This window comes from Chenopodium album, chromosome 18 (assembly GCF_948465745.1).
Source record: "Chenopodium album chromosome 18, dcCheAlbu1.1, whole genome shotgun sequence".
NCBI classification, from domain to species: domain Eukaryota; kingdom Viridiplantae; phylum Streptophyta; class Magnoliopsida; order Caryophyllales; family Amaranthaceae; genus Chenopodium; species Chenopodium album.
Window position 1 is genome coordinate 9,581,836 of NC_137851.1, and position 27,457 is coordinate 9,609,292.

Here is a 27,457-nt window from a genome sequence, read left to right on the forward strand (position 1 = left end):
TGTGTTGTTGAGCTTATTGTGTTGAGAAATGGGAAAGTGGGAATACTTTAAGATATTGAGTGAAAGAGTCAGTCAGTCAGAGTCAGTATAATTACGAACATATATTGTTAAAATTGTGAACATCTATAACTAATACTAAAGTAGCAACCGTTGATGTCATCTTTATTCAAAGTTGTACACGTGGCGCTATTTCATGAAAAAAATTTTCACTCAAATTTTTTTTTAAAACAAAATGCTAATTAACTATAAACAGATTGTAGTAGCTATTTTTTAGGTGATTAATTTAAAATAAGTATCTATTACTTTGGTGATTTATGTTGATAATAGGTTGTTAGATTCTTTATAGGAGTTGTTAGCATAATTGAGGTCAATTAATTAAACTTATGAATATTTTAAACTAAAAAAAAATTTTACAAAAATTCAAAGATAAATTACTGGTAAACCCGTGCATCGTACGGGTGCTAACCTAGTTAATATTATAAGAATGAACTTATGATAGTATGAAAATGAACATTTAATTTTGTAAGAATTAAATATCCTATAGCCAGAAAATGTTCATTTTTATTAAATTAAATGTTCATTTTCAAAATGAGGGACCAGCCAAAATTGGCTAAACTCGGAACCAGTTAAAAATTTGCGTTACAATTTGCCTTATTTGGCGTGGGCTTTAGGCCCATGTATTCTTTGCACCTATAATTATTGCAAATTAGCATTTTTTTTTTTTGGTTCCGTAGGAGGAAAGTCATACAAAAATCAAAATTAGAGTGAAATTGTATGCAATCAATGTATAGATGAGAGAAAAGTAAAGATGAGGTAAAGAGAAAGAAAGGAAAATGTTTAATTTCCCTTTTTTTTTTAACACGGTATTTTATTAACTTAAGCCATCTCCGTCTAAGCAGTAAAACCTTGGGGGAAATTGTTTATACAAACTTATTCTTAGTTAACACTTGTATACCAGTAATACCACCTTGCCACTAGGTGAACTATTGTGTTACCCGCTCGTCTAATATGTGAAATACTAAAAACGTCAAAACACATTCTAAAATTACAAATGTGTTCATAAATATAGAAAATAAGATAAAAGCCTTAGTTTTATTCTTCACGATTCAACAACATAAATTGCATGGATTTCAATCAAAACCCGATTATATCCTAGCCTCCTTACAAAATCTACAACATATTGAACTACCATGACATCGGTAATCTCAGGGGAGAAATCTTGCACATAGTATTTATTGGATTAGTTTGTTTATATCATGTAAAAAGTCAAAATGGTACAAATAAATGAATAATATGGAATGATCAAGGGGTTAGGAGTAGTAAATTAAGTAGAGCCAATAAATTATAAAGGTCAACCCAATTGATTATTTGGATTTTGGACTATTCCCATCAGCACCAACTTTTAAGTTACTTATCTATTAAAAAAAAAAGTGTATAGTAATAATATCAATGGAATGTAGCTTATTTAATATCAATATTTTATATGTACTTTTTTTTTTTTGTTGTTGTTTCATCCTGGGTTAATAATAATCCGGATTTGAAAATCTGTTTTGGTTGGTATATTTCATATGTACATGGATATCATATATGGTAATTGATGGTGTATTGAATATTGATAATACGAAGTTAATGGCTTGTGTAATTGATTTTCATGGCGTGAAACCGTACAACATCTTAATAATCTACACTTAGCACTTCTTTGTTATAGCTAGCACATTCTAGGAATGCATGTGCGTCTTATCTTGTTAGTGCGCATATAATCTAGAATTGCAAGTTACGGTCCATTTATTCTACATTTACATATATGTTGCGACTTTTTTTTTTTTCAATACATTTGCAAATAATATATGAGCTTTATCTTGAGTTGGGAAGCTAATTAAGGCTAAATTATGGATTATTATAGCTAATTTATTAAACTTGTTTCCCACACACTTGGGATGCTACTTTAGCCAATTGAGCTTGTTGCACTCCAGAGTTGCACATATTTGCAAATGCCCGCATATGTTTCTTTCCATAGGTTGATAGAGCTCCACAATGTGTCTTATAAGTTTCAACCTACATACAATTAACATAATGTTATGAATATTTTGTTAACATCTAAAAAGATAAGGAAAAAAAAATGTTATATATGTACCTAGCTAGTATATTGTATCAAAATAATTTATTGTAGAATTAATAATTTGCAAGGTAAATACGTAGAAATTAAATTGAATATATAAAATCTTCTTAATGTATAGATAATTAGATACTATGCATGATGACAAAAGAGTAACCATATAATATTAGATTTGTATTATATTTCATAAATGGAGTACATAGATTTTTTTTACACCATCCAACAGACTAATTCACATATATATTCTCCATTTTCAAACCTTTGAAATATCAAAAGAAAAACAACGTTCTCAAACAAAGACCTAGATTTCTTGCAGCATCTATTTCTCTAGAATTATTTCATGCAAAAGGTCAAACTAACCATGAACTTTTTGTACTTATGTCAATTCCTCGTGGAAATTAAAGGCTTTATATTCTGTACTACGTATTTTAATTTATTAACGAACAAAAAAAAAAATGTACATTTACGTCTAGTCATAAATCAAAACATAAATATTGATAACTACGATAAGTACGGTCATAAATATCTTGATTAGACATAAGCGAGTGATTTAAATAAGTATTTTGACAACTTGTCAATGAAATATGAACGAAATTAAGTATATAAAACATAAAGATTGAGAAAGATGTTATAGATACATACCAATGTTTTGAAACAATCCCAATCGTCCACAATCGATTGGCCCGTTGATCGGACGGTCTTAATCATCGCATTGCCTTGTTCTTCACCAAAAAGAGTTTTTCCAATCTCTTCAAAGGTGCAGTCTACATGCTCTCTATGTGAAAGTGCATCATCCAATTCCTTTTGGGCCTCTTTCCTCTTAATAGATCCTTCTGGTGCTCTTGAAACCTTTTTTTTTTTCATATGATTATTATTTTTCAAAAGATCAAAATATAAATACATTAACTCATACTTGTATATATATAGTTTAATGCTATTTTTTTTTTCACATTGAAATAGTTAGTTTAATGTTTAGGTTGGATACACTTTATTGTGTAGTTTAATAAAGTAAAACTCTAGGAATATATAAAATTCCCATGTATAATGATAACTAATATTATTCATTTTGTCCCACTTTATTTGTTCTATAGCTTGCACCTACAATCTTCTAAACCAATCTGAACTAAATTAAACTTAATTAAATTAAATTTGGTTGAAACTTCTTGGAATTGATTAGAGCTTATTGACCATGTTTATACCTGATTGCAAAAGAGTAAAACTTATTAGACCTTATTATATACCTGGCTAATTGAAAATGAGTGAATTTATTGGATTTGATTGGACTTGATTAAAATTTATTGAGACTTATCGGCACTTGTTTTCTGTTGAGGAGAAAGCACCATTAGAATGTTCCAAACTACACGTCTCATCCTTGGAAAAAAAAAAAAAAAAAAAAAAAAAAAAAAAAAAAAAAAACTTTTTGTTGTGTAAATTATAGAGTATTTTCTAAACTCAATCTCCTATTTTACTTTGTATTTTTTTCCCTTCTTTAAAACGTTCCTTAGTTAGTAAGGCAAGGAACAACGGGAATACTCGATGATTCCATACAAAATGAGCTAGATGATAAATTATAATCAATAATGCGACGAAGAGAGTAGTAATTAAACAAACCTTTCGCTTTAAATAGAGAATGTCGGCCTCATGTTGTTCAACAGGAGTTGAAGATGCTTGATAATTGTGGTTGCCTTTGCCCCCTTTGTTGTGATGTTTATGGCCCAAATCGGTGGTGGTTGAAGATCCAATGTAGAGCGAGAGATGATCTTTACTGAAGTTGATATTACCATATTCCATTACATGAGATCCATGTTCTCCTGCATCTGCTGTTCTTTTCTTTACCTATATGTTTACATTATGATTAATTCTTTAATTTTTACCAAAGTTATAAGATTAGGTTTTTGCAAACTCGTGCTCACTATATAACACCAAATAGGAATAGTACATGAAATTTCATGAGATGTTATAAACATTGTACATGCATATTGAAATATCCGGCAATTTATCAAGTGTATATTCCTATTTATAAATAAAAGTATATTAGCATAGAAATTTATATTCCCTCCAATATTTTTTATAAGCTAGAGTTGATATTTTTCACTATTTATATTTATTATTGACTTAATTTTTTTTTACCAATATATTATATATAAATATGATCATATAATATGTTGTTGGATTTGTAATTATGTCTACTTTTATAAATTAATTTTTTCATAATTTTTACTAATTTCTTGTTAAAAACATTGATGGTCAAAGTTGTATCTCAATAAATATGTAAATTTGACTCCTGCTTATAAAAAAACAGAGGAAATAATAAAATTAGACGTTGATTATTGTATTAATGTATAGAGCTATTTTGCGTACTAGGTATTAGGTGGACCAAGTCGTCAAAGACGTCTATGTTGTTTTTTTTTTCTTTGACAGCACATATTAAGCACAAAAAATAATATGAAAAGGAATTTAAGTGACATCACTGACATGATTCATTAGGCCATTTTATAACGACAATTGAAAGTTAAAACAATGATTATGATCGATACTTGTATTTTTTAAAAGTAGATTATAATGCATTTATGCATCATATCGTTACACTGTTGTACGCGTTATGGCCTTTTTGTATTAGAAATATTGAGCTAATCTTTTTCCTTTACAAAATAATACAAGTAATTAAATAAAATGATTAAGGTAATAATTACTAATTAGCCACCCAATTACTATATAATCTAGGGAGTACAGTTCTTACCACTTGATATTGTTGTTCCACTGTCTCTGACTGGGTATTGTGCATGTCACTGTTGACAATAATTGAAACACAAACCAAAAAAAATCAACAAATTAGACTAAAACATAATTAGCCATTGACTCATTGGTCATAAGTCGTAACTTTGAAATGACAACATTATAACATACTTTACACTTTCCGTTTAGATACTTTTAAATATTTAAAGGAATACACCGTACTATATAAAGTCTACCCAATTTCATATTTTTTCCGTGTTGACTGTGGTACGTATTTGTCAGTGATTGTGATTCATTTCAAAGCTCCTATCTGATAGATATTATAGGATATTATAATATTTGTCGCAGAGTAGGATATATTTGTATATATTTGTGATATAGTTTGTATTCTTATCGTACTAGGTTTCCTAACAAGATTAGGACTAGTATTGTAACACTATATATATTATTCAATGGTACACACTCCAACCCAAGGAGTTTTCCCGAAATCTAACATGGTATCACAGCCTAGATTTTTTTAGGGTTCCACAAAATTTTTAATTTTCTAAAAAAATCCGATCCTTTCTTCCGCAACACTCTTCTTTCACGTGGTTATTCATCACCAAATTTTGCTACATTCTTTGTCCTTCTTGCCGCAAGATTGACGATTGTTTGTTCCCAGTAGCAGCCTTTTGTTTTTTTTTTCCTTAATCAACAATGGCCAAAGAAGATGGACCACCTTCCCCACCTCCTCCTCCACCTTCCAACGACTATCACCCTGCTAATTCTATTAGCAATATCAAGAATGAGGTGCCTGAAATTCTTGATCGTGACAAAGGGAATTATGGTAGTTGGGTAGAACTCTTTGAGATTCATTGTCATTCCTGCAATGTTATCGACCATATAGATCCAAAATCACCTCGTCCTACGGACCTCACCACGGCGCAGTGGAACCGCCTTGACTCAATTGTGAAAAAGTGGATTTATAACACAATTTCTGCAGATTTACGAAGCACGGTGTTATACAAGAATGCTACGGCACAAGAAACTTGGGATAGGCTCGCTAATATTTTTCAAGACAATGGTGAAATTCGTGCTATTTATCTTGAGAATCAGTTTAACAATTTGTTTGTTGAGAATTTTCCAGATGTGTCTTCTTATTGTCAGAAATTGAAGGAATTAAAAGATCAACTTGCTAACGTTGGTCAACCCGTGTCCGAGAGAACCTTGGTGTTACGTCTTTGTGCCGGATTAATTGACTCGGACTATGATGGAGTGGCTCAGTCCATCACTCAAATTCGACCTCTACCCGGATTTGATGAAGCAAGATCAAGAATTTTGTTAGAGGAGTCTCGAAAATCGGCAAAGGACAACTCCGGGCAAGCGTTTCTCACGCAAACAACCAACACCACCACCACCACCGCGGCAGCCGCCCAGCAGCAACCACCGCAACAGCAAGGCCGGGGTGGTGGTGGCGGAGGACGTGGCAGCAACAGTAAAGGCCGGGGTGGAAAACCCAAGGGAAAGGGCAGGGGCCGTGGCCAGACACAGCAGCAGCAATCGGCCCAAGCCCAGACCACCCCACCTAATCCGTCAGGCCCAACGCAGCAACAGTTATGGGCGAGCTTCCAGCAATGGGCCCAGCAAGCAACATGGGCCAGGCCGCCAGCACCTTTTCCTGTTCAGCAGCACCAACAGTCCATTCTTGGACAGCCTAGACCTCAGCAGGCCTATACGGCCCAATATGGGCAGCCCATGACTCCAACAGACTTGGCTTCTTCATTTTCCACAATGACACTTCCAAATCCCGACAATCAATGGTACGTGGATTGGGGTGCCACATCTCATATGACAAATAACGCTGGTAATCTCTTACCCCTGTTTAATTTAAGCACTAAAAATCATATTTTAGTTGGTAATGGTCATCGTATTCCAGTAACTGGTTATGGTCATGGCTCCCTTCCCCATCCTAACACACCTCTTATCCTTCGTGATGTCCTCCTAGCACCCCAACTCATTAAGAACCTTATTTCAGTTCGTAAATTTACTACTGATAACTATGTGTCTATTGAGTTTGATCCTTTTGGTTTTTCTGTGAAGGATCTTCATACGGGGAGGCTAATAAAGAGATGTGATAGTTCGGGAGATTTATATCCAGTCAGAACCACCAAGTCCACTCCATCAACCTGCCTTGCTACTACCCTCAATGCCGTTTCCCCTTCTACTTGGCATAGTCGTTTAGGACATCCTGGGGCTCAAGTTTTTAGCTTTCTTAAGTCTAAAAATCATATTTATTGTAATAAGGAGCATGTCTCCCATTTTTGCAATTCATGTCAATTAGGAAAACACACTCAACTTCCCTTTGATAATTCTAATAATACTACAGTTTGTGCTTTTGATATTATACATGCCGATTTATGGACTTCTCCTATTCGTAGTACTCAAGGTCACAAATATTATTTAGTTTTATTAGATGATCATACTCATTTTGTGTGGACCATTCCGTTAAAATACAAATCTCAAGCTTTTCACTCTTTTATCAATTTCCGAAAATATGTTGAAACCCAATTTGAACGTCAAATTAAAAGCTTTCAATGTGATCATGGTAGGGAATTTGATAATGACCCCTTTAAGCAGAAATGTATTGACCATGGGATGCTTTTTCGTTTTTCTTGTCCACACACTTCTTCACAAAATGGCAAAGCCGAGCGTATGATTCGTACTCTTAATAATATTAAGCGTACTATTCTTTTTCATGCGTCTCTTCCCCCTTCGTATTGGTTTTATGCTCTTGAAACGGCCACTTATCTCCTAAATATTTTGCCCACAAAAGCTCTTAAAAACAATACTCCTGCTTTTGCCTTGTTTGGAAAAACTCCTTCGTATGATCACATTCGTATCTTTGGGTGTCTATGTTTTCCTAATTTATCCGCAACAGCTCCACATAAACTAGCTCCTCGGTCTACACCATGTGTTTTCTTGGGCTATCCTATTGACCATAGAGGGTATAGATGTCTTGATCTCACCACAAATAAAATAATCATTTCCCGACATGTCACCTTTGATGAAGCGACTTTTCCTTTCCGAAATCTCGCTCAATTCCGAAGTAAGGATTATGATTTTTTAAGTGATGATGATACACCTTCACCCCATTTGTTGCACCCCTTACTCCATAGCCCGCAACAAACCAACCCAAACACACAAGGCCCAACTGCCAATCCTGTCAGCCCACAAATCTCCCCTATCCAACATCCCACACACGGCCCACCTGCCCAGCAGCCCAGCCTCGTGTCACCTGCCCACCAGCCCAGACACACGCCTGTCCAGCAGGCTACTCCGCAGGCTGGCTGCGGCAGCCCAGTCCCAGCCGCGAGTAGCCCGCGGACCCCACTGCCCTCACCTCCCACGGCCAGCAACCCCGGCCCAGCCACAGCAGCCTACTCTCCGCCACCGATGCGTGGCGTTCCTCCCATACAACCAACTCGGCCACCACCTCCCTCGCCCCGGGTCACCCGTAGTCAACGGGGTATTTTTAAACCCAACCCGAAATATTGTAACCTTACAGTTCAACCTTCGGGTCCCACTCTTCATAAATCACCCCTTCCAAAGTCCTATAAACAAGCTTTAAATGACCATAATTGGAATGTGGCGATGAATGATGAATATGGTGCTTTAATTAAGACAGGGACATGGGAATTGGTGCCTAGGCCTGCGGGGGTGAATGTTGTTAATTGCATGTGGCTATTTAAACATAAATACAAGTCTAATGGTGACCTTGAAAGGCACAAAGCTCGTCTTGTATGTGATGGCAGGTCGCAGGAAATTGGTGTGGATTGTGATGAGACTTTCAGTCCGGTAGTTAAACCGGCCACTATTCGTACTGTTCTCAGTTTAGCTATGGCTAAAAAGTGGTCGATACATCAATTAGATGTCAAAAATGCATTTTTACATGGTGACTTGCAGGAAACTGTTTATATGCGCCAACCTCCGGGTTTTATTGATCAGAAAGCACCCACTCATGTTTGTCGACTCCGCAAGGCTCTCTATGGTTTGAAACAAGCTCCCAGAGCTTGGTACCAACGCTTTGCAAATTTTCTCATCAAATTGGGTTTTGTCATCTCTCAGAGTGACAACTCTCTATTTATTTTTCGACAGGGTGATGATATGGCATATTTGCTTCTATATGTTGATGATATTATATTAACTACCTCTTCTGACAAGTTGCGTGCAGGGATCATATCTCAGTTACAAACTGAGTTCCCTATGACTGATTTGGGTCCGTTGAGTTATTTTTTAGGGATAGCGGTAACCCGTACTCCCTCTTATTTGCTACTTTCACAGGAAAAGTATGCACATGAGATTTTAGAGCGTGCAGGTATGGGCTCATGCAAGCCTGCAGCTACTCCAGTTGACACTAAGTCAAAACTTAGTGCAGATGCAGGACCACCATTTCGGGATCCGACTTTGTATCGTAGTTTAGCAGGTGCTCTTCAGTACCTCACTTTCACTAGGCCAGATATTACCTATGCGGTACAACAGGTGTGTCTTTTTATGCATGATCCTCGGGAACCTCACTTTGAGGCATTGAAACGCATTCTGCGTTATGTTCAGGGTACCATTGATCACGGCTTACATTTATATCCGACTGTTTCTCATCGACTTATTACTTACACTGACGCTGACTGGGGAGGTTGTCCCGATACCCGACGTTCCACATCGGGCTATTGTTGTTTCCTTGGGGACAACCTCGTGTCTTGGTCATCTAAGCGTCAGCATACTTTGTCTAAGTCGAGTGCAGAAGCAGAATATCGAGGCGTCGCGAATGTTGTCTCAGAGGCATGTTGGCTTCGTAATCTTTTACTTGAGTTACATTGTCCTCTACGGCAGGCTACTATTGTTTATTGTGATAATGTCAGTGCTATCTACCTTTCTGGCAACCCGGTACAACACCAACGCACCAAACATGTGGAGATGGATATTCATTTTGTTCGAGAAAAGGTCGCTTTGGGACAAGTTCGGGTTTTGCATGTTCCTACTAGATATCAGTTTGCAGACATTTTCACCAAAGGCCTACCACGAGATTTATTTCTGGAATTTAGGTCCAGTCTTAGCGTTCGCCCTCCTCCCGCTACGACTGCGGGGGTGTGATAGATATTATAGGATATTATAATATTTGTCGCAGAGTAGGATATATTTGTATATATTTGTGATATAGTTTGTATTCTTATCGTACTAGGTTTCCTAACAAGATTAGGACTAGTATTGTAACACTATATATATTATTCAATGGTACACACTCCAACCCAAGGAGTTTTCCCGAAATCTAACACTATATATAGTTAGATTGAGCCGTAATTCATAAATGTTCGTAAAGAAAAGGTAGTGACTAGCTGACGACGTAGTACAATACATAAAATAATTACCTGTCTTCCATCCAAGCAACACTATACAAGTCACCTAAACATGTATCATATTCTTCGGGAGGACTAGGATCAAAGCCAGGGCAATAAGTAGCCCAGCTACTTTCTTCAGGATTTGATGCCGTAGTCACGTATATGTTCCACTCTTTCGGCAGAAGACCCTCAAATATACTCCCTGCTTCACAAGCTTCTACGTATATCACCTACATATTTAATTTTAAACAGTCTTATGATTAAAATTCCAACCAAACTATATAGTATAAATAAATATGTGTGTTTATAGATTAATGAATTACCATGCTTTTGTATGTTCCCATTTGGTGCTTTTTCTTTAAGGTGTTGATAAAATCTTTCGCATATAGATCGTCATCATTTGGCATAGCTAATATGATGTCACACGAGTAAAATACCAATGATGAAAAATAAAAGTCAGTATGTACAACATAACATATATTCCGTGTTATATAATATAATACTCGTACAAAAGTTACTTACTAAGTACGCCAGGGCTTCCATGGTCGGAATAGTAAATAAATATACGATCATTTGGACCGCTATTGATGACTTTGCCACTGCCTCCTTTAATAGCTGTTTTATTTCCAAGTATCGCAGCCAAAAGATTGCTAGTTGTCAAATATTTGCCTGTGTAATCCTACATGATCAAGGATGATAATATTATACCGTGTGAACAACTCAAAGTAATCAACAAGAATTTTACTTGATAACCTACCAAAATAAGTTGACGTAAATTAGAAGTGAAATGAATCAAACCTTAGGAACTCCTTTGTAAACATCTCCTCCTTTTGGGTTGTTAATTATAATTCCCTTTCTTGGGTTATCTTCATTATGAGCTATGTCGTCGTACATGAAAACGACGATGTTTTCATCCTTGAGACCATTCTTCTTTAAGATTTGGTATGCATGACATATATCAGCCTGTAAAATCAAATGAATATCTCTGATATGATATTCAATTCTAAAAGTCCTCTTACAAAATCGAGAATATATACATGATTGTCTTTCAAATCATGTATATAGTCAGCTTTATGTGACGTAACTAATTAATTATCCATCAAATCAAAGGAATATTATTTAAAAAAAAGTTACTGAATACGATAAAAGTGTACAAACCTGGTGTCGATAATTACCATACCCCCTTGAACCGGCCACGAGTACTGCCCAATTTGTCCCTTCATCAGCGTTAGATATTGATGAAGTTCCAAAAGTTGATTGGAATGTTTCTTGTGTTAGACGACTCTCGGTAAATTGAATGAGTAAAGCCAAGAGAAAGATTAAGATAGGAGAGAAGTATTGGAAGTTGAAAGCCATAATAATGAGAACTTTTGAATATAGTGTGATATCTAGCTAATTATGCCGGAACTTTGGAATGACAAAGTGGAGTATTTATAGGGGTTAGTATATAGGCACATACTTTTATAACGAAATGCACATTGATGTGATATTCTATGGAATAGAAGATTCCAATTATTGTTTTTTCTTTAATAAGATATTTGGTGAAAGATTCCAATTTCGATTGAACAATAGCTAAAGAAAAAAAAATAAAAAATATATAATACTCCGTATGGATTAGCATCACTATTTGATTAATGAGAAAATTTAATGAAAAGGATCATTCTTCTTGTCGATGGATCCACTTTATTAGCTCTTTTTTTTTTTTTTTTTAATAAATAATCTAACATTTTGTATATCTTATGATCTTTTAATCTCATAATTTATTTTTTAAAATATAAATCCCCTTAATAGAAAAGTTTTTTTTTAAAAAAAAAAAAAAAAAAAAATTATACTATGTACAATTTTATTCGGTAATTTTGAATATTTTCTTATGTATTCCTCCCGTAATTTATAAGGTGACGCTTGAATATTGTAATGTTAGAATAAATTATATAACTCTCTTTCTTTGTAATCCTTATATGTACCACTAAAATGAGTACAGAGATAGATGAGTGTGGATTCAATTTTTTTGTTAAAAAGAACAATTATTAAAACTTTATTGATCATAAAGAGAAGTTTTGAAATTAATTTATTATGTTAATATAAAAGTTGTTATAATAAAGGTCACAAGAGATTAATATATGATTACTTGAGAGTTTTAATATAATGTTTAATATGAACAATAAAGGAAACTATATTCAAATTAGGGTAATTATGCTCAAAATAACGTCAGCTGGCACGTGTGGCTACAATATTACTATTGTGAAGTTTATTCAAGTTTTAATAAAGTCCACTTTATTAAAATTAGAACCACTATGTGCAAAATATCATTGAGTGACACGTATAAACCTGGTTCACAATAAAATAAAATAGTAGTAGCATATACGAGTAGAATTCTAGAAATCGTATCAAATATTTATTCACTAAAAAGGACAAAAATATCTTATTTAACCTAAATTTGAACGTATTATAAGTCAATCGTACCCACTTAGATATTAGTGCATGCAATTACTTTTCAATTTTCATGCTCATAGTACTATAGTAGAATGACTTCAATGGTGAAGTCTACTCGACAATAAGCAATTTCACACTAATAATGGAGCAATTTATCATGTGGGGTACCAAAGTCAAGTCTCTATTTTTGACTACGGTTGATTGGAAGACTTTTATTTAACTAACGAATGAAATCCAATATTACAACAAGCCTTATATATTGAATTGATTGATAACATTAACGATTTATATGAAAGGTGATTGGTAATTGGCAAAATTATTTAATGTTTTACATGGTCCACACGCACAAATTACAACCTTGAGGGACGGGGATATGTAGACCCTTTATCAATTCTCTTTAGTACCCACTCAAAAGGAAATCATCATTGTGAGAAGTTTGTAAAATTATTAGAATGTATGGAAATTTTCGAGTTTTCGAGTTTGACATTATTGAAATTTAATTTCACTCTAGTGACCTATACTTTTGATATATTTATGACAATGTCCTAATATTTGAATTTGTATTCGGATTAACTACATTACCTTTTAATTTGTGTTGCGTATTAAGAGATGTTACATATATTAAAAATTAGTTAAGAAATGGAAAATGTTGGGAAAAGGAAATTATAGTATTGTAAAATTAAGGGCCACTACTTCGAATGCGCTAGCTAGGATATAGCTAGAAAGAAAAATGCTCCGGCCAGTGGGTTTGGTAAGCGCCAATGCTATTCGATGTTGCTAATATAAATTGATACTCTAAATTATTTTCTTAATCTTATCTACTATAGCATTTACCACATTGCATACGATATAATATAATCCATGATAGACCTTATAAATATCTTACCTAATAGTTTGCACTTCTGAAACTGTATTACAATAATGTGATAGCCAATTTTTATATTTTTGGTAATTAGTTGGAGTTACTCATCATGTTTGATATTACAGAAATATTATGTATAATTTATAATAGGCCGGCTGGCTAGTTACTGGCTTCCCTTCAAAAAAAAAAAAAAAAAAAAAAAGCTAGTTACTGGCTCAAGTGATGTCTAGATTCCATCCTCAATATTACGTTTCACTTTACTGATATCTTACGATTCTCCTCATAGGAAAAAAGTACATATAACTCGTAAGTCATGACAATTAACAACAATTTGACTATCTTTTAACTTATTTTTAAAATCTCGATGTAGTAGATAGCTAGGGACTAAATCTAAATTTTGGATTTTTATTTATTCACATTTTTTTTTTTTTTTTTTTTTTTTTTTTTGTGAGAGATGCTTACTTTGACTATATTAATCATCTATAGGTTTGTTAGTAGTCAAGCTAAGCTAGAATTTTTTTCACAAACCATATAATTCTCACAGAAAGAAGGTATATATCCTCACCTTCGTGTTTTCAAATTTGAAAATATACGTGTATACCATTTTAAGACAAACAGCATTTTAAATCACCATGTGCTGTGTGATGATATGATTATTATGTATATATAGAGGAAGTCTTCAAGATTACAATTATGCTATAGAAGAATATAAGTTGTAGATAGATTATATTGTGGTGGAAGGTGGTATTTAGATATGGTTGAGTATAATAATAGGTTGGAAGTGCACGATTACAAGCATGCAGGACAATGGAGCATGGGAGCTTACCAAACCCACTAAAACTTGAGTATTGCTCCACCATTATACTACTAGTAGTCTTGTTATTGGTACTAGCTACCTAGTTGCTCTTCAATTGCTAAATTAGTGGCCTCCAATAATAATAATGTATTGCTATAAAATTACACACATGCATTTATACTAAATTACTAATTAACTATTTTTTTAAAAAAATATAATACTTAATTACTAATTAACTTTTTTCAAAAAAAATATAGACAAAAATATCTGTTGACATATATCTAGATCACTATCTTTATAAATTTTTAGGGACATCCGGGCCCTTATTATTAGCACTCTTTCTTAGATACCTCCGGGCACTCATTATTAGCAATTTAGTATGTACAAATTAAAACCAATTAGTTTGTACAAGCTTTTACATATGTAACACCGAAGATCCATGTTAATTAGTCTCAATTTTAATTTAGGTTTGTCAAGGAAATTTGTTAATTTAAGGGGTTTTTATTTTAGTCGTTAAGGGTAATACTGTAGGGATTTACTTCATTTTGTAAAAAAGGAAAAATAAAATAAAATTGTATCTAGTTCATTCTTATGTTACACGATATTACATAATAAATTATCTTGTTTTGGATAATGAAGTAGTGAACACGGATTTGATATTTATTTATTACTTATAGAGTCATAGTATATTTTTATTGAAGAATAATGATTTACAGGATTAAATACTCTATCGTATGTATAAATTGATTAGTGATTTTTCCGTATATAACATAAAACAAAACACACCATGCAATCTCATTTATAAATTACCCGACAACCTCAATGATATGCCTTATTACATTTTTTATGGAAGTACACTTATTCAATGTTGGCTCGATTTAGGCTAACACATTATATTACATTAGCTAGTTTGTTACTAAAGCTAGTGATATTTATTATTTAATTTTATGCTCTTTTAAAAGTATGTTCATCTTTCGAGAGAAAATCTTTAAATTAATTTACATACATCAATTGAGCTTGGCTTGTATAATTGTATAAATGTCCCACACTCCTTGTTATTAACCATCCTAAATTAATTTTATTTAATCATTTAAAATTCTCTTTAAAGACGAAACACCACTAACGCATGACCTTCCAAACGATATAAGACTTGATCACCAAATTAATATTATTGTTTTATATTATTTCTGAACATAATAAAATATTACAATAAAAAAATATATATTATTTCAACAATTCGTCTTAAACCCCGATAATAATGATTGAGTAACCCCTAATACACCAACGAAGTAATCCCTGTAACACTAACCGAGTAACCTTTATAGAACTAACGAAATCCTTGTACTGGTTGGCCATACGGTGTGATCAACCACATATTAGTATTTGTGTTAAATTAATATAGTTGTATGTTAATTTGGAAATAAAACTTGAAAATAGTGTGTTAAGAATTCCCCTCATGAAGAAGGATTCGTACTTCCTAACGTTTTCCTTCTTTAAAAGATTAACCCTAATATAAACATAACACTTAAAAAACAAAGAACACGTAATTGAAAAAACCAATAAAGGCCTACCGCGGGCGTATTATACACGAAATTACAACTGCATTATTCACACTATTGGCCCCCTCTATAATTCATTGGAATCTTATGATATTTTAGCTTGTCTGATTGCAAATATTCCGGTATCTCTAAGCTCAAATGATTCTAATGTATAGCTTTCTTTGTCTAACAGCCTATCAAATGTCTATTTTGACAATTTATTACGAGTGTAACAAAACTTTCCTACTTACTTCATACTATTAAATTTATTTCACTCTTCATCACTCTGAAATGAAATAGTCCATCAAAGGCCCTCTTAGTAATTAATACACTATTAATACATATAACGTGTACTCCGTATTAGATAAAGAGTTCAAAGTCAAGCAACAAAGACAACATTTTATCTGAAATCATAGAATTTGCGTCCAAGAGATGAAGACCTATCAAATCTAAGTAGTGCCAAACTTTCCTCATCTTACCATGATTATTAAATGTGGATTCAACACCAGATACAATTTATTTACTACATACTCGCCTTATTCTTTTTCGTTCTTGTTATTTAAATTTATTTAATAGTTACAGTATACAATGTTAATATGAAAAGGAGAGTACCACATTCAATAAACTCAGAGTTTTCTTTCCATATAGAACGTTACTCCGTATAGTTTAAACTAAACAATAATATCAATGAATATGTATAACAATTTAACATGGTGGCTTGCAAATTTTAAAAATTCTTGATTACAAATATTAGGTTTTTTTTTTATTTTTTTTTTTTTTGGGACAAGGATTACAAATATAATCTAAGCAAGAATTGATTACAACTTTTTTGTTTGATGTGTCAACACTCAACAGCCATGATTCTGACATCATAATTAAACATAAGGAGGAGTTTAATTATATGCTAATCTTGTCACATAACTAATTTTACTTGATTATGATGTGTGGGTTCTTTAATGTTTATTTGTCCTTGAGTGAGAGTGGATGAAATTACGTAACATGTAATGGTTTAATAGGTGGGTCCAAATTGCCTAATATCGGGCTATTGGGCGACGTTGATAATGACAAGGATAACACTAATGGACTAATGGGCTTAATCGGGCCCAATGGCTACTATGCTTGATATTACACCTTATTCTATAGATACAAGTTAATAAGTCTAAAATACTACGTATGTACTTCGTATTGTTTTTAATATTTGTATTAATCATGTATAACTATGTATTTAAGATTAAGCTTTTTATAATTGCATATTTATTTTTATAATTATTTTAGTCACTAAAAATTTGATGTGTATTTTTAATTTGGATTTTCGGATTGAATCCAAATAATCGAATTTTAATTCGGATTGAATCGAATTGTATTCATGAGAAATTCGGATTGGATTAGATTTAAAAATCAAAAAATGAATTTTATTTCGAAGTGGATTAAATTTAGCCTAAATTCAAACCGAAAACCAAAAATCGAAAATCAAATAGACACCCAAAGAGAATTAATATTCCAAGAGAGAGAGAGAAAAAAAAAAAAAAAAAAAAAAAGACAAGAAAAGAGAGAGAGTTAACATGTGTATGATTGTATAAAAATACAATAGCATAAGTAAAATATGGCCCATGAAAAAACTCCATAGTCCAAAGATTCTCATATTGTCCTTGTAACTTGCAATATGCAAATTCCGTGTCATATTTTGATTGCGGATTCCGAAATCGTAAACACCATTAAGTTCAAATGTTTGTAAAGTTTTGCTAAACGTCAATTCACTAATTCAATCAAATGCTCCCACATAAACTATTGATTATGCTTAAGTGATTGACCTATATGCATTTTTGTATGAACATTAATAAAAGCATGTGTCTGACAATCTCTAGATAACATTATCTTGCTTTATCCTAAAAATGATATATCACATGATAGAGTTATGGGAAAGAGAATGTTGGAAAGCTTAAATTATATTGATGTGATTCTATGAGTATATATAGTACATGAGTAAGCAATATAATACAACTATATACATTAGAGTATTTTACTATCAACCTAAAAAGTAAATCAAGGGATTGCTAACTATAAACAATATCAATAAATATGATTTGATCAAATTAAATCCTTTACATGCCCCTGCAAGATGGACGGCCAAAGGGAAAGTACAATCTTGTAAAATGAATGTTCTTCTTGATTGTTGATTGCCACTTCAAGATGTTGGTGGTTCTTCAATTGAGAGTTGTACTTACCAAATTGGGAGTTAAAAGAGAAAAAAGTTGGAGGAATTACATGGGTGAAGCAGGGTAGATTTTATTTTTATTTATTTATTTATTTATTTTTTTACTCAAGGAGGGGGGAGGGGAATTGAGATATAGAGGAAGGATGAAATTTTGATCATTTTTATAGGAGAAGAATTACATTTAGTATCATTGAAAGAGAGTTTGAGGATGTCCCTAAAAGTTTGGAGAAGTGAGTTTATATTTTGCAACCCTTGGTAGATAGACTACGTAGGCTAAAAGGGGATTGTTTCTCCATAAGGGGGGGTTTGGAGAATTGAGTTTATGTTCGATAACACTTGGTAGATAAATTATGGGGTGTCGAAAAGGGATTGTTTCTCCATAAGAGGTATGAGAAAAAAAAAGATAATTAGCATCTCTTGGTATATGAAATACGAGGTGCTAAAAGAGTTGAGCGAAAATTTGATTTGGGTTTGAAGCTTTCCGAGAGGGAAGGGAGCACGAGTATGGTCACTATCATTTGTCGGCATCGGCAGAGGGTTTTGATAGTGTAGCCATGATTGTTGCGGAAGCAAGAAAATATGGATCAAAAGCTCCTGATATCATGATAGAGTTATGAGAAAGAGAATGTTGGAAAGCTTAAATTATATTGATGTGATTCCATGAGTATATATAATACATGAGTAAGCAATATAATACGACTAGATACATTAGAGTACTTGTCTAGGTACATTAGTTAAGAATAAGGCATATCTTTGACTATCAACCTAAAGAGTAAATCAAGGGATTGCTAACTATAAACAATATCAATAAATATGATTTGATCAAATTAAATCCTTTACATCACATTTCTTGTATGGTTCGATCAAAGTACTCTGTAACAGTTTACTTTTGATTGTGAACTTTCTTGTATTACACTTTTATCGTGACAAAGAAATATACCATTTGAATTGCACCACTGTATTGTTTAAAAAAAACTATTTATAGTTATGTTTTAAAAAAATACTCATAACACACTTATCATCAAATACAAGATAAATCATAAAAAGAAAGGTCTAAAATAGGGTCTTAACCAACAAGAGTTGACTCAAGTGGTCAGTAGCTTGATGTCGCTTAAGGACAGTTTTAAGTTGAGCCTCACCAAATGCAAAAAACTCTTATGAGAGACTCATCCAACATTAGTCAGGTGTACAACCCACGTCGGATCCGGACGGGTGAGGCAAACTCAATAAAATAGTCTTAAATCTCCAATTGGGCCTATTTAAAAAAAAAACCCTCCCAAATGGGCTAATCCTTTCTTAATCGGACTATTAGGTTCATCTTCTTGATTGGAGGCCCAGAATTTCAAAATTAATTTCCACAAAACTCGAAAAAACCAGTTACTCAAAAACCCGCGACTCAGTGAGTCGACACTCGCGAGCTCGCAAGGTCATAACTCATAACCCCAATTCACCGCCATATAATTCTCAATAAATCACCCACAAAACCCTCTTAATTGTCAATTAAAAGGGGAATTACATACACCCAGAAAGAGAAATTTCTCCAATTTCCAGGATTTTCTGCTACAAATCAAGGTACTTTTGCAGTTTTGTTAAACTTTTTAATTTTTCTGCTACAAACCTTTTAATCGTCATTTTCTTATAGCATTTGCAATTTTTTACCTTTATTTTTCTGTTTAAATTAATAGGGTTGATGCGCATTTTAGTTTCCTTTTATTTTACCCTTTCTATGTTGATTTGTATTTTTTTTATTTTTTTGATGATGGGTGTTCTATTGTTCTTGTTAATTGCCATAAGTTTGTAATATTCATCTAAATTTTTTGTTTTGGCTTAGTGGGTGTATATATTTGTGTAAATTTTTGGTTATTACTTTGTTTGTTTGTTTTTTTTTTTTTTATATATTTTTTTAATTAATTTTTTAAAATTTCCCATTATATTTTATGCATGGTTTGAGTGAACTTTACATTGTTGATTAAGGTGAAAACTTTAATTAGGTAAGGTAATGGTATGCATACAGTGTTTCTCTTCTTAAACAGATTATTTTGAGGTCATTGTTGATGGGTTTTGGGGGTGGGGAGTGGGATGGGTTGAAAATTGTGATTATGCAACTATTGTGCTAATTTTTATTGTTTGATATTGATGATTCGAGACAATTTCGGGGTCTGGAACTCTGGGTTATATGATGTCATATGCTTGGCCGATGTTTGATGTGGATTGTTATTCTTGTTTAGGATAAATGGAGAGCATATTAGATACTATTGATGATGAGCTGAGCTTTGGAGATGGTGAAGATGTGGAGATGATGGATATTGAAGAAGGAGAAGTTGTGGATGGGCATGTTTCAGGGGAAACTAGTGACAAAAATGATAATGAAGTAAAGACTATTTCACAGAGTGAAAATCTTCAATCGGGGAAGAAAACAGGCAAGAGAAGGAAGAAGAAAAAGAAGAATAAGAAGAAGAATTTCGTACCCCAATCAGATGTCGTTAACATTGACAGGTTTCATTTTTTTCCCCTGACCCATATTATAATTAGTGTATAGCTTCCTTGCCCTTTAACTTATTTCAAATCATTTTATTAGGCTATTATTTCTTGCTTTGGTTAGGATCCCTTTTTCATGCCCTCAAATTGTATGAAGTATATTGTTAGCTGCATTGTCAATTTGGTATTTCGCTTGTCATTTGTGAATTAGGTTTATATGAGAAATGCAATGGTATGAACCCAAACTAGTTTTTGATGCATCACCAAGCTTCTATCTGGGTTTCATTTTCATTTCCATTATGGGCCTTTGTTATGACTCCATCATTGTGATTCTATCTTAATGTAGCAACCCAAACTGTGTCAATGGATGTTATTCATGCTACTTCTTCAGCAAATTAAGATTTTGTATTCGCATATGCATGTCACTTCCAATTCATATCTGTTTTTCGCATGATTGCATTTATATCTTTGAGAGAAGATGCTTTTATCTTACAAAATTTTAAATGATAATTTTCATGTATTGTCTACAGGTTTGTTGTGGATGTCTGTAAGAGGTTAAGAGAGCGAAAGTCATATCTGGTGTATACTGCCATTGGTGTTCTGGGAATAGCTGCTGTTAAGGATCTTGTTAAAGAGGTAATCCTGACTTTAAATCTTCTTATATAAGTTTCAGATATCTTTGTTGTTAGTGCTAATGGGATCGTCTTTCTACCTTGTGTGTACTCCTTATAACTGAATTTACAATGAAAAGCTGTATGGTCTGTATCCACATTTGACTGCTCTTCTTTGATTGCATACACTTTCCTGTTGATACATTATGGATTTTGATGCTATATGGTTGTTGTTTCTGATCTCTTTTTCATTTGGGGTTGATCTGAACAACACTTATTGACTGCTGTTGACCATGTGTTAACAACCACAGTTTATTATGGCTATTGTCATTGGATGTGTGACTATCTCTGATGCTTTTGCTGACAGATTTGCTTCTCTTTTAGTCTTAAGTGCTACTGTTTGTTCATCTCATTTGTTATTATTTTCACCTCCCTTCATAGCTGTTACTTAAGGTGTACGAACAGACAATCTGAGTGAGTTTGCCTCTTACACTACTAGAGTGGCTCTAATAACCCGTTATATCTGCGTCACTCGCTCAGTAACTCAGGATTCAGGAGACTGCCCTATAGTTTACTTTGTAAGAAATTTAATGAGTTGCTTGACTTGCTTCTTGATCAGTCTACCTTGTTTTGTTTATATTATAGGTTGAGAATTTACCTTTATTTGAACATGGCCTGGCAGACCTAATCTTACTTCTATTGAAAAGGTGAGACAAATAAGGATTTTTCCAGACAACCCTGAGACGTATGGATTCAAAAGTATTTTCTAAGTTTCTGATGCATTATGTTGTTTTCCGACCTTTGCAGATACCTTAAGTGGAAGCTTATTACTTCTTTCAGTTGTTCAGATATCTGTGCTGAGATATCCTCTGGGTGATTGACTTTGCGCTTTGCTACTAATGTAGGTCTATCGTCTATATTACAAACTGATGAGCCTTTCACAGAACTTGCAATTATGCTTCTTACATACAAGAACTTAAATGAAAACCTGTTGAGGTTTAATCTGTTTTCTGTAGGTTTGATACTAGATATGTTGACTAATTCATTCACCTAATTTATACTCAACTTGGGGACTCTTAGGAGTGTGCAATTTTTTGCGTTGGAGCAGGATTATTAGAACCACCTCCCCTAGAATGCGAACTCTCTCATTTTCAATTTTCAATTCTTGATCCGTCTTCTCTCTTTGGCAACCAATAAAAAATAAAAAAACTAATTTAATCATGAAGAAATTCTGTTCTCTTTTTAATTCATTTTTAATTTAATCATTTGGCTTCAAAAAAATATCTTGAAGAGCTTCTATGTGATGCAGATTAGTTTATAATTTGTCTATGCTATGCATTAGCCTAATGGTTAGTTGTTTGCAATCTATGTTGTATAGTTGATTTGTAATATATTTCACCGGTTTCATCTTAACATTTTGTTGGCTTCTCATCTATATATATAATCTTTTCTTCCCCGATCCCTATTTTATATTAAGTGATTTAGTTATTGTGCATTATGTTTGTCTTGTTTACTTTACTATATTATTCTTTTTTCTTTTTTGAAAAACTTCATTATTCATATCATAGAGATTAACCTTGCTATGAGTCTATGATGCTATTTTCTTCCCCTTAAAAACTGCTACGTAATTTTCTGCATCAAATTTATTTATTTATTTATTTTTTCTGTCTGTAGCTTGGCCATATTATGTTCCTTTTCCCTCTCTAAAATAAAATATTGTTCATATTCTCAATAGCATGTGCGAATTGCAGGTAGAAGCTGTCCAAGTTTGTGGAGGTCAGAAGACTGTTCTAGGCGATCGATATAGGTCTGGTGGAGGGGTATTATGGAATATACTTAAGGCACGAGACCCCAATGCCTATAAGGAGATAATGAAGAAAGGAAGGGACTTTGAGGTATGTTTTTGGTCGTCCTTTATTAATACTTTCCTGTTCTGCCATTTGAAGTTTTCATTCCTACAGCAAATATAGTGTGTCGAAGTGGACTGCCAGGTTAAGAAGTGTGATATGTTTTCATGCATATCATAGGGGCATTTGGAGATTAAAATAGGAGAATCTTTTGTTAGTGGGCCTGTGATATGTCAATATTTGCAAATCACAGTTAAAATCTTGAAGTTTCTTTGTCCTGAATGCTAGAAGTAAATCTGCCCCTTTTCTATGTTGATACATCATACATGCTGAGTTGACCCCCTTACTTGGATAGTGAAGTCATCGAAGTGTAGATGGATTCTTGTTGAATAAAGGAAATTTAACATTTGTTCTTACAAAGACGTAAGCATAATAACTCTCCTGCACTGTGTAAATATCAAAATCGGAAATATCTCATAATCAAGCAAGCCAAACTAGATAATCATCTGGTAAATTTGGGGAAACAATGGTACAATATCCTATCTTGCTTGTCATTGTCTTATCTAGTAAGTCACTGTTGTTTCTGGTACCTTCTGATAGTCAATGCCAATGGAAATGGTTCTTCTGGATTTGGCTTTTGTTTTTGTTTAAAATTATTTGATTGATTTTGTTAGCTAACTTGGTTCATAGATTACTTTACATGAATATTTTTTAGGTTGTTAGATATGCTAGCTATTTTGTAACTCTGATTTATAGTTTCAGCTACGTGTTATCTTTAATTCTTCTGTTATTATTATATATTTTTATCTTTTCTTTTATGCTAAGCTTACCAACTTTCTGCACCATAGTTTATCGGACTTTAAGACTTTCTATTGAAGTTTACACCTAGTTCATAGCCTCCTTTAGATGTGCATCACCTGGGTTTCTTGAATCAAGTATGGTCTTTTAGGTAGGTCAAGGTCTCAAGGATGTATTCTACTCCTTGTAGTAGCTCTGGACATGGAGAATAATATGTAGGATGTTAGTAATAGGAGCTGTCAAGCTCCATACAACCATGAAGTTGGTGGTTCAATTATCACGTAGGTTGGGGAGTTGTTGGGCTTGGGCACTTACACCTTAATTTGGACCCAATTACCATGTCTCTTTTGCAGTCTCATGTTCTTTTGATCTCATGTCTTACTTTTAACAGATTACTGATTTTCTAGATATAAAAATTGATGTATCCAGGTTAGTGATATTGTACAGTAGGGAGTTTTGGGGAATAAGAATAGGCACAAAAAGGAGTTGTGAGTCTCGTTGTTTGTTGAAACTCTACTATCTACGCAAGAAAAAACAGAAAAATAACCATTTGTGTTACAACATTACAATCTATACAGATTCTAAATCCACTTCTTGTGTAAGAAAGTTCAGGGTTCATCCAAACTCTTTAAGTTGTCTAATTCTGATATGACTCTCCTGTCCTTGTTATTATCAAGTCCCTTTATATGTATATGTTTCTTGTCTCATACATCTTGTGCTTAATATTTTGTAGAAACAATTTAGGCGACCGAGTGTCCAACCACCTAGTGCTTCAGATGCAATGACCAGTAAGCCAGTGGCTAGCACTTCAGACAATGATTGTGAGATAGAAACCCCAGTCCAGGAACAGTTACCACAGCCCAGTGCTGGAGAGAAACGTGTGCCTGTTCATGAAAGGATTAGGGTGCCTGTGTCGTATGATGATCTGCCTGTAGAGGAGCCAGAAAATGACCAATCGTCTTGAAACGACGTGGACCTCTGCCTGTAGAGGAGCCAGCAAATGACCAATCATCTTGAAACAATGTGGGCATCTGCCTGTAGAGGGGCCAGCAAATGACCAATCATCTTGAAACATTGTGGACATGTTTTTGGCTAGCAATGGAGAGTTGAGATCTTTTTGTGGTCTTCTTTCTTCAAATTTCAATTCAAAGAGAGGATATGAGATCAAGTTTTGGTAACGAATTGTTTTATTTATATTTTTTCCCTCTTTAATGGTCAATGACTTGTTTTGATGCCTATTATTGTCCACATTATTCTTAATTCAGGGTATTTCGCCCATTCTGTTAATAACTTTATATTTATACCCTTTTAATTATAAGTTTCATGTGCCGATTGAAAACAAGCTTCAGATCAACGAACTTATCAGTATTTACAGTAACCACGGTAAATATCTCCTGTGGGATTATCAGATTGAAGATCATATTTGACCTGATAGCTTATAGAACATGCCCTTCCCGAAACAGAGTCAAACTGACTTGCTACCTAAAATGGACAAAATTTGAACGATTAGCTCATTTGTCATATCAAACTTTTTTGTATAGAATCCACAGGACCACAGATGGTCTTTTCGTAAAATGAAAATTATGTACTGTGTTACGGAGTACAAACAATTGTGCTAGTGGCTCATCAAAAGGTAGACATAAAAGACCTAAAAGCACAACTATAGGATACATCTGTTTTCTTCATATTCTATACACAAGCAAGTACGCGTTCGTTTTCCTATAACGGCTAAAAGAACAGGCAGATGGCCGTGCAGTCATCAGGCCTTGCTGATGGAAAGTTGTGTGACCATGCTGCAAGAGCTCTATATGTAACTGCTGCTGCGGCTGCCTCTATGTTTTCTGCTGACCATACAGCTGAGACAACTTCCTCGTTGCTTAGCACATCCCACACCTGAATATTGCAGGTTAAACTCGAGGCTATTAGAAACTGAGAAATTAATGACAGAAAACTGAGAAATAATAACCCCTGAATTCCTGAAATGAACGTTATAAGCAAAAATCAGCAGTTAAACTTAGAAGTTTTTTTTAACAGTTAGAAACTTAGATTTTTTTATTATTTTTTTTGAAAGCTAGAAACTTGGTAGTTAAAACTGAAGAAGTAAATCCTCCAAGATAAACTGCAACTTACCCCATCGCTAGCCAGCACAAGGAAGTGATCCTCTGAATTTAATCGGTGATGAAAAACCTCAGGAATGGCAATTAACCCATAGGGCTTCATATTGAAGTCTCCAAAAGCTCGAGACATGGCAAGGCCTGGGATGTTCTCTTCGGGTTGCCATATTCGTGTGATGTGTGCTTCGTTCTCTAGAGAAAACACCCGGCCTTTAGAATCTCTAATCCGATTAGCTTCATCTACATGACATAAAGAAATACTGAGAAAGTTAAAAGGGAGAAATTTTGTGCTTGATCATTGAGCATGAAAAGACTTGCAATAACTCAAAAATATTGACTGAGATACATATAAACAGGATTCTTCACCAGGTACATCAGGCTTCAGATCCACTGTTAACTGAGTAGCTTGAACACCAAATTCAGTTATTGTTCCCAATACAGCTCGGGAGTCTCCAAGATTAGCGATAACAAGATCTGCACCCTGCTCACAATATCGGCCTTGTTAGTCAAAATACCATCATTCGGATGGTTCAGTAACTAGAGAGGATCCTAGACCTACGTCGTTGTTATTCATACCTGTTTGATGACAACCACAGCAGTAGAACCGCTGTGAGTAGAGTCCACATCCTCGAACTGCCTGAGCAGCTCATCCATTGCTTCGAAAGAACTAACAACACAAGCCTCATCCCATTCCAAAGATGATCTTTGGTTTAATAGTAATGCAGGTAGCTGGTTTCTTACAAACATGCTCACTTTATGTCCATATATTCCATGCCCGTCGAAAACAGCACATAATACCCCATCCTCTGTATTACCGTATCCCTTTCATAGACAATAAGTATACCAAAGTAAGCAAAAAACACAACCCCCTTAACTAACCTAGGTCATATTATAAGTAATACTTTGTACAATGTGTGTTCATCAACTTATCTTGTTGATTTAGTTAATGTTATGTCATGTTCTTACATTTTCTTCCATCAAAATATAATATTAATTGTAATTTCAATGCATTACAAATCAAACCAACTTATCAATGAAATTAAAACATGCACGCAAAGAAATAAACAAGCTCTAGCAATTATATATGCACGAGATTTTTATGGTCAAAGATGTGCATTGAATAGAATGTGCAATTCAAATCAAACCTCGCGGAGAATAGCAGCATCTTGATTTAGACCTTTGGCTCCTCGTCGAGAGTGCACAGAACCAACCTTATGGCCTCTTTCAACAATGTGCAAGCAATTTTCATGGAAGCCATCTTCATGCACTTGAATATTTGAAGATACACAAGATATGCAATTTCCCATTTCTTAATTAGATTCTAGAATCTATTTCATTTTACTTTAAATGAGGTATTTCTTTTTTGTCTTTTTCCTTTGAATGAGGTATCTATTATGCTTGCATAGTTTAACTTTGAATTTTCTTCATATAATAAGCTCCTAAAGTCTAAAATATTGTTGCCGACTTACGTACCAATGACTTGTAAAATATTAAACTTAATGCAATAAGTTTAATTAATAATATTGTTAATTAGCTAGAAG

The 27,457-nt window shown here is 33.7% G+C and overlaps 3 protein-coding genes across 3 annotated transcripts; 1 reads left to right on the forward strand and 2 right to left on the reverse strand.

Moving 5' to 3' along the window:
* Nucleotides 1-1,612: 1,612 nt before the first annotated feature.
* Nucleotides 1,613-11,630, reverse strand: LOC145593015 (vacuolar-processing enzyme alpha-isozyme-like). The gene is made up of 9 exons (XM_081649531.1): nucleotides 11,383-11,630; nucleotides 11,023-11,187; nucleotides 10,747-10,903; nucleotides 10,548-10,633; nucleotides 10,255-10,454; nucleotides 4,857-4,905; nucleotides 3,728-3,952; nucleotides 2,759-2,965; nucleotides 1,613-2,055 (listed from the first exon to the last, which is right to left on the reverse strand). Exons 1-9 carry the CDS (start codon nucleotides 11,578-11,580, stop codon nucleotides 1,912-1,914), a joined length of 1,431 nt encoding a protein of 476 aa, XP_081505657.1. The 5' UTR covers nucleotides 11,581-11,630; the 3' UTR covers nucleotides 1,613-1,911.
* A 7,830-nt stretch (nucleotides 11,631-19,460) lies between these two features.
* Nucleotides 19,461-25,074, forward strand: LOC145593016 (uncharacterized). The gene is made up of 5 exons (XM_081649532.1): nucleotides 19,461-19,640; nucleotides 20,297-20,564; nucleotides 21,077-21,182; nucleotides 22,909-23,052; nucleotides 24,536-25,074. The coding sequence occupies exons 2-5, from the start codon at nucleotides 20,302-20,304 to the stop codon at nucleotides 24,764-24,766; spliced, it is 744 nt and encodes a 247-aa protein (XP_081505658.1). The 5' UTR covers nucleotides 19,461-19,640; nucleotides 20,297-20,301; the 3' UTR covers nucleotides 24,767-25,074.
* A 456-nt stretch (nucleotides 25,075-25,530) lies between these two features.
* On the reverse strand, nucleotides 25,531-27,235 carry LOC145591764 (putative protein phosphatase 2C 72). The gene is made up of 5 exons (XM_081648267.1): nucleotides 27,062-27,235; nucleotides 26,493-26,738; nucleotides 26,283-26,397; nucleotides 25,933-26,156; nucleotides 25,531-25,695 (listed from the first exon to the last, which is right to left on the reverse strand). The coding sequence occupies exons 1-5, from the start codon at nucleotides 27,221-27,223 to the stop codon at nucleotides 25,531-25,533; spliced, it is 912 nt and encodes a 303-aa protein (XP_081504393.1). The 5' UTR covers nucleotides 27,224-27,235.
* Between the last annotated feature and the right edge of the window lie 222 nt (nucleotides 27,236-27,457).